This window comes from Heloderma suspectum, chromosome 1 (genome assembly GCF_057233095.1).
Source record: "Heloderma suspectum isolate Gila_16-S chromosome 1, 16-S_ref, whole genome shotgun sequence".
Classification (NCBI taxonomy): Eukaryota; Metazoa; Chordata; class Lepidosauria; order Squamata; family Helodermatidae; genus Heloderma; species Heloderma suspectum.
Window position 1 is genome coordinate 371,925,107 of NC_139458.1, and position 7,824 is coordinate 371,932,930.

The following is a 7,824-nucleotide window of genomic DNA, read 5'->3' on the forward strand; positions in this document are numbered from 1 at the left end:
CGACTAAAAGAGCCGCTCGGCAACGGGACAACTCGCCGGGAGGAGTCACATGATTTTTCCTTGGCCCTGTTCAAACATGACAGAAGGCGCCTCTGGCAAAGGCGGACGAGTTACGAGGCAGCCGTCCCGCAGCAGGCAGAGCTGGATCACTCGCAGGTCCTCGACTGGGGCAGCCCTCCAGGCAGGCCGCGCCTTTCGCGCGCGCAGCCCTCTCTCTGCCTATCGCACCCGAGACCCAGAGCCATGATTCCCCCACCATGCACCGCGCCCAGGGAGAAAGAAACAGCCCGTTCCCTCGCTCGCTCCTCCCGAGGCCGAGGAGACTGCAGCGAAGAGAAGGGCGCGCGGACTGACCCGGGACTACAAATCCCCGCCCCTTCGCACTCCCCGGCAACTCGCCTGACGCCCAGCCTGTGGAGCGCTAGCCCCGCCCCCCGGCGCGATGATTAGCCGCAGCCCCGAGCTCTCTTCGCTTCCGTCCCTTGCCATTGGGCGGGCTTTGAATGTCGATCAGCGCGGCTCTCCCCCTCTGATTGGAGGGAGCTGCACCGTGGGCCGGCTGCGCTGTCAGTCAGGCAAACTGGTCGGGGAAGGAAGGAAAGAGGGAGGGGAGTGAAGGAAACATCTGGCTGCCGCAGCCCGGGCCCGTCTGTGCCGCCGCCGCGCGTGCTCCTGCGCTGCGTGCGCCTGGCTCCCCGCCCCCTCTCCCGGCCCGGGATCCTCCGGGGCGCTGCCATGGGGCGCCGCTGAGACGGCGCGGGGCCCCTCGCTCCCTCCCCCGTTCCTTCGTAGCCCCCCCTCCGGCCCGCTCTCGTCGCCCCGCTTGGTGGTCCCTCACTCACTCGCTGCCTCAGGGCGGGGAGCGAGCGGGACGCCGGGCGGGGGGCGCGGGGAGCCCGGAGGGGGGCAGCGCCGGCGGTGGCCGGAGGAAGCAGTGGCGGCGGCGTAGGGAGGAGCGCGGCTGGGACTTGGGGGCCGCTCCAGAGTGTGAGTCCCGACCCGGACCCCCATGGGACTGGGCGAGGGGGCGTGGGGAGGGGTGCGGCTGGGCTGGGCTGGGCTGGGCTGGGCTGAAGCGGCCCCGTGTCGCTCAGGCGGGGAGGAGAGCAGCAGGTTGGCTGCTGGGGTGATATGGGGGTGGGGTGGTAGGTTGGTACGGGACAATTGGCAGGTTTTGTGGGGAGAGGGCAGTGAAGGCGCGAGGAATATGAGGCAGGTGGTTCAAAGAGGTTGTGGGTACTGGGAGGCTTTGAGGTGTTCTAGGTGAGCAGCTTAAAGTGAGGGGGAAAGGGCTTAGCAGGTGGGGCAGAGGAGGGGTCTCTGTGAGGAGGGGGTGTGTACGTATGTGGGGTGGCTGGGTGGGGCAGAGGTGGGATCTGCGCCTGCAGTCTAGGGCGAGAAAGCAAGAGGTGTCGTAGGGCTGAGGACTGGGTTGGGGTTAGAAGAAGGGTCAGGCGGTTAATGGGTCAGGATGGAGAGAAGCCTGTTCTGGGGTAGGAGCAGGTGGGTTGACTTGGAAAGGGGTTACATAGCGACAGGGGCAGGATAGGAAAGGATCAGCCCCTGAATAAGAGTTTGCAAGGCTCTGAGTTTGCAGCCTCACACGCAGGGTGGGAAGGAGGCTTTGCTGGGGGTTGGGCTGAGCTCAGGAATGGGGGGGGGAGATTGAGAGGGAGCCCTTTGTGTGTGGCAGAGGCAGTGTGTATGTGTTTTGTCTTGCAGCTCAGAAGGTCAGGGGGGTAGGTGATGTTGGGAGTAATGCAGCTGTGGAGACAAGGCAGGGTAGATGAGAAGGGTGAGAAGAGAGCTCTGCTCCCTCCCAAGACTCTTATGTTCAGCTCTTCTAGTTACTTTCCTTTTGTTGTTGCTTTGGCTACTGTGCTCTGGTCTGTTCCTGCAGTTGGCTGCTTCCTTCTTTCCTGTCTGTGCTGCTGTTCCTCTCCCACCTCCCCCTCTGTGCACTCCTTTTCTGGTCTCTGCACAGTTTACAGTGTGTCAGAGGGGTAGATTAAGTTATAATTGGCTTAATCTTCAACTTCGTGTCTCTATATGAAGAGTGAGTTTTTGTCTACCCTAAGCTGTGTGCCCGTATTTACCCTGCTCCCCCTGCCCTCCCCCCTTGGTATTCTTTTAATGGTCGCAACCACCATAGGGCTTGGAGTTGATAGCTATTGCAGTAAAATAAGGGTGCATAGTTATGAGTAAATGGTGCAGAGAACTTAGTTCATTGAGCATAAAGTTAGCTGATGGCCTAGGAAAGTTAAGCTGGTGACTTGTTCGCTCTGCTGTGTAGAACAGTTCATTTCATTTCACTTGATTTCCCCATTACTCATGATACTTTCCTGTCAAGTAAAAGGAGATCATAACATTTTTCCCATTCTCATTAGTGGGTTTTCTATATGCCTGCACAGTAAAAGTGGTAATAACTGTGTTTTAATGTAGGTGGTAATGCTGTTGCCTCACTAATTAAAAACAAAATTAGTGTTGAATATTGCATGCCACAGGCTAACTATATTATTTTTTACAACACTCCTTTGAACAGCTCTATACATTATTCTGCAGGGCAGAGGGTGTTGTATGAGAAGGAGAGGGGTTTTTATTATTACCATTCCTGGCCTTGTATAGAACAACTTGTTTGCAAGTGAAAAATCTGCACTGCAGCTTGAGTTTGCAACCCATTTATTTTATGTTAAGTGTGTTGAAACAACATTTAGGGACATTTTTCAGTACAAAATCTTAAGTAGTCAATTGTTTTGTTTTTAGCCATGACTAAAATGCTTTGACAAGATATGATTGTATTGATATCTATACTGTCTGTTGTTGTTTGTGTGTTTAAAAAAACAACAACCCTAAATCCATAGAAGGGGTGGTTCGTGCACTGAGTTTAAAGCTATTACATAAAAAAATAATCTTTTAAAATGAACCTCTGGGTTCTGTAAAAAACAGATTAGTATGGCTTGAGTAAGTTCTCAGCGTAGAAAAGACTCCACAAAGTTATAACCGAAGCGTTGCTATACTGTACATGTAGTGGAGCCCCATATGTTTAAGGATTTATTTTTTTTACTTTTCTCTGTTAGAAAGTTTTGAAAAAAGAGACTTTGAAGTATTTTGTTTATACTAACAGACAAGAAAAGTTCTCCTAAGAAAAAGCTGGTGGCAGGAGTGTAGAGGAGTAGCATATGGCATTAAAAGGAGCACAGCTGGAGGTAGCATTTCCATCTGAACATGATGTCAGAGCAGCTGACAGCCTGCCATCCCTCAGCCTTTTATTCTAACACACAGACAGGGAGTGAGTGTGTTTGCAGATCTGTGTGTAGGGAAGGTATCTCATTCCTCTCTAACATCATCTCCACTTTGCATCTGTCTCTGTCTTAGTCTGCTTTTTTCCACCGATCTAACAGACCTGGAGCCAGCAAGACTTGGACAAAAGGACTTAATCAGGTTTATGTGTGCTAAAGGTAGGAACAGCGGTAGGCTAGCTACAGTATGTTTCTCTCTTGGTGTTTATTTAATTTCAGAATAAAAATCCCATTACATGTTTAATGAGGTTTAGGAAGAATAAATACAATTCAGAGAAAAGGGGATAACAGTTCATAGTGCAATTAAAGCTTGGAAAATATGTATTGACCTGTTTGTTGTTGTGCAGTTGTATCAAAAGTAACTCTTTAAATGGTGTAGTCCCACTATTTTTATTCTCTTGAGCACTGATACAGCAATTTATAATGTAGGGAGGAATTATTATGGCAATATAGTAGTTATGAATGCTCTAATAGTACTGCTTTTAAGGATAAAGAAGAGAAAAAAATAACATGTATGACAGAAACTGAAGTACATGGTGATTTCCACTATTCAACTTTATGCTTGAAGACTAAGCTGTTGAGAACTCTAGAAATCTACAACCATCCTGTTTTTGAAAAAAATGGAAATCATGTGTGCGTTAAACTTTAGGATCCCCCCCTCCTCCGAGAATAGCTTGGCTAGTCCCCACTTTTTTCTTTCTTGGTCATATATTAAAGAAGTTTATTTCAATATAACAATAATTGTTTGAGGGGAGGTTTTTGTGTTCACGACTAATTTAGAACTTGTAGATTTGAGCTGCCTGAATTGGCCAGACAGCTGTAATCGCACTCCTCTATTCTTAATCTCTTTATCTGGGCAGCAGCTGCCATATGGCCACAGTCAGCTGGATCAGATGTTTATAAGCTTCCTTCTTCGTCCCTCTCTGTCCTTTCAGCCTCCTAATTTGATCACAGCTACCTTGTGAGCTGCCCTCCAATCTTTATTTTTAGCCCTCTTAAGGATTAGGATTGATGTTGGCTGTGGGGCACTTAAAGTGATTGTATTGTAAATCTTCTTGCTTTATTCTAGCAGTAGTATTTTGTAGAATATACTTGGGACAGGATTGTAACTTTAAGAACATATCTCTATGTTCAAACATGCAGCTGCTATATGTAATTGGTTTAGCACAACTGTGATTACAAGTCACAGAAATGAGGAAAATAGTTAAGGTGTTTAAGTAGAAACTTTCCATGCTCATTTTGAAAACCTTTCCTTCTAAAGAGAATGGTTATAATGGCTGAAACAATCATAACAATACTAGCCAGAAGAGAGGGAAAATGACTAAAGCTTGCTGAAATACTTTATTCTTATTATTTCGACATACCAGTGGAAACCTTCTCCATATGTTTTAGATTCTTAATGGAGGGGCAACCTCTTCTGTATAATTGCATTTTGATGCATTCTTTTAAAGTTTTTGCCTGTTCAGTTGTTTTGTCAAAGAGATTTTTTGAAAAGGCTAGCATTCACAGATGAGACCACATTCATCTCTGTCAAAGCATTTTGGAAGCCATTGTCTTTTTGATCAGTTAAAGATGATTTTCACCCCAATCTCTATAGGATTATGCATGTTACATCTCCAGTTTTTGTTTCTGCCTTCACATAGTCAGATCTGTTGTAACATTTAACTTCAGAAAGTTGAATAATTGATTCCCCCAACCCCAGTCTACTTCTTTACAGTTAAATAAACTGTTAATATAACCCTGGAAGCTGCAGAAGATAGCTGAACAGGAAGAAGCCATGAACAGCTGACTAATTTAGCCATACAATTTGCTGCATGCTACAAATATGGTTTCTTAATAACACCACATCTTGTAGAAATTGTTAAATTATCAAGTGTAATCATGTGTAGGTGTATTGATTGCTAGTAATGTTTAACTAAATCTTTTTTCTCCTAGGTTATGAAGACAGCATGGAGTTTCCTGACCATAGTAGGCATTTACTACAATGTCTGAGTGAGCAGAGACATCAGGGTTTTCTTTGTGACTGCACTGTTCTGGTAGGAGATGCCCAATTCCGAGCACATAGAGCTGTACTGGCTTCATGCAGCATGTATTTCCACCTATTTTACAAGGACCAGCTGGACAAAAGAGACATTGTTCATCTGAACAGCGACATTGTTACAGCCCCAGCTTTCGCTCTCCTGCTTGAATTCATGTATGAAGGGAAACTCCAGTTCAAAGATCTGCCCATTGAAGATGTGTTAGCAGCTGCCAGTTATCTCCACATGTATGACATTGTCAAAGTCTGCAAAAAGAAGCTAAAAGAAAAAGCCACCACAGAGGCAGACAGTACTAAAAAAGAGGAAGATGCATCGAGTTGTTCGGATAAAGTAGAGAGCCTCTCTGATGGAAGTAGCCACATTGCTGGAGATATACCCAGTGATGAAGATGAAGGGGAAGATGAAAAATTGAGCATCCTGCCTAGCAAAAGGGACTTGGCGGCCGAGCCTGGGAACATGTGGATGAGATTGCCCTCGGACTCAGCAGGCATTCCCCAGAGTGGTGGAGAGGCAGAGACACACGCAACAGCAGCTGGAAAAACAGTAGCCAGCCCCTGCAGCTCAACAGAGTCTTTGTCCCAGAGGTCTGTCACCTCCATGAGGGATTCAGCAGATGTTGACTGTGTCCTGGACTTGTCTGTCAAGTCAAGCCTTTCTGGAGTTGAGAATTTGAACAGTTCTTATTTCTCTTCACAGGACATAATTAGAAACAACCTGGTGCAGGTGAAGATGGAGAAAGAGGCTTCCTGTGATGAGAGTGATGTTGGCACTAATGACTATGACATGGAACATAGCACTGTGAAAGAAAGTGTGAGCACTAATAACAGGGTACCGTATGAGCCAGCCCATCTGGCTCCTATGAGGGAAGATTCTGTTTTGAGGGAGCTAGATAGAGAGGACAAAGCAAGTGATGATGAAATGATAACTCCAGAGAATGAGAGAGTTCAGGTGGAAGGGAATATGGACAGCAGTCTGCTCCCATATGTCTCCAACATACTTAACCCTGCAGGCCAAATTTTCATGTGTCCCCTCTGCAACAAAGTCTTTCCTAGTCCCCACATTCTGCAGATTCATTTAAGTACGCACTTTCGAGAGCAGGACGGGATCCGCAGCAAGCCTGCCACTGATGTCAATGTCCCGACCTGCTCCTTGTGTGGTAAGACTTTTTCTTGCATGTACACCTTGAAGCGTCATGAGAGGACTCATTCAGGCGAAAAACCCTACACTTGCACCCAGTGTGGAAAGAGCTTCCAGTACTCCCACAATCTGAGCCGCCATGCCGTAGTTCACACACGGGAGAAGCCACATGCCTGTAAGTGGTGTGAGCGCAGGTTCACACAGTCTGGAGACCTTTACAGACATATTCGGAAGTTTCACTGTGAGTTGGTGAACTCATTGTCTGTCAAAAGTGAAGCACTGAGCTTACCTACTGTCAGAGACTGGACATTAGAAGATAGCTCACAAGAACTTTGGAAATAGAATTTTTATATATATAATTAATATATATATATATAAATCTATATAGTTGTGGTACAGTCTAAAAGCAGTCTTGTTTCCTTGAACTGAAAGTTTGGCCATTAGCTTGTTTTATGCACTTTAAGGCGGCATGAACATTTCACTACTTAGTGCTCTGATAATATGAAATATAGAAATGAGACTAATAAACTTCATAAAAAATTCCCCATGTTTCCCCATCAAGTAAGTACTTCTGTTAAATAAAACTGCAAATGAACAAGTGTGATATTTAACCTTACTTGCAACACTGCATCATTTTAAACTCCATTTAAAACAAAAACAGATATCCCCTCCAGTGCTTTATAATTTGGTTAAATTTTAAAAACTGCATGCATCTTTTCTAGCTGTGGGAAACCTGAATGCTTTTAGACCCAAGCGATAAATTTCTGAAATGCTGGAGTATCTATTTTTAAACAAGCAGTCGAGATATTATTGTAATTTGTGGATTACAACAGTTCCCAATTAAAAAAAACAAACACCCAACTACCACCACCGCAGATTTTTGAAAATACACTGGAATTGCTGGGACTCTGTGAAGGTGTGCTTGGGATGAAAAAGGATGTTGCAGCTTCAGCAGTTGCGAACTGTGCATTTAAAAATGTGAATTACTGTTGTATACTGTAATTGATTAAATGGGCTGGGGGGGTGTCAAGGAAATTGACAAGTTGTGTTAATGCTCTCAGTTGAGTCTTGAAAAGTAAATATTAATGCTACAGAAATGCATGCGTTTCAGTATATTTTTGTCTTTGTTTGCATTGTATAACTTTAATGAGTGAGTTTTAAAACTTATTTAATTTTTTGTAGGAAAAAACACCATTGGGAAACTTGGTGTTATGAAGAACATAAATGCACTGTTTTTTATTTTATATAATTTAAATTAATTGCCCACTGTCTTTAAGTTGAACAAAAGCTACATGTTGATTTTAGCTATGTAAAGGAAGATAGTAATGTTTACAAACAGGCTTAGAGAT

General features: G+C 45.1%; 1 protein-coding gene across 2 annotated transcripts; it reads left to right on the forward strand.

The window, feature by feature from the left end:
* Nucleotides 1–571: 571 nt before the first annotated feature.
* Nucleotides 572–6,916, forward strand: ZBTB18 (zinc finger and BTB domain containing 18). Of its 2 annotated transcripts, none has more exons than XM_084828249.1 (2): nucleotides 572–987; nucleotides 5,235–6,916. In XM_084828249.1, the coding sequence occupies exon 2, from the start codon at nucleotides 5,249–5,251 to the stop codon at nucleotides 6,815–6,817; it is 1,569 nt and encodes a 522-aa protein (XP_084684375.1). In that variant the 5' UTR covers nucleotides 572–987; nucleotides 5,235–5,248; the 3' UTR covers nucleotides 6,818–6,916. The 2 variants fall into 2 exon arrangements, with proteins under 2 accessions (XP_084684375.1, XP_084684373.1); XM_084828247.1 differs by lacking the exon at nucleotides 572–987 and adding an exon at nucleotides 3,382–3,458.
* Nucleotides 6,917–7,824: the final 908 nt, after the last annotated feature.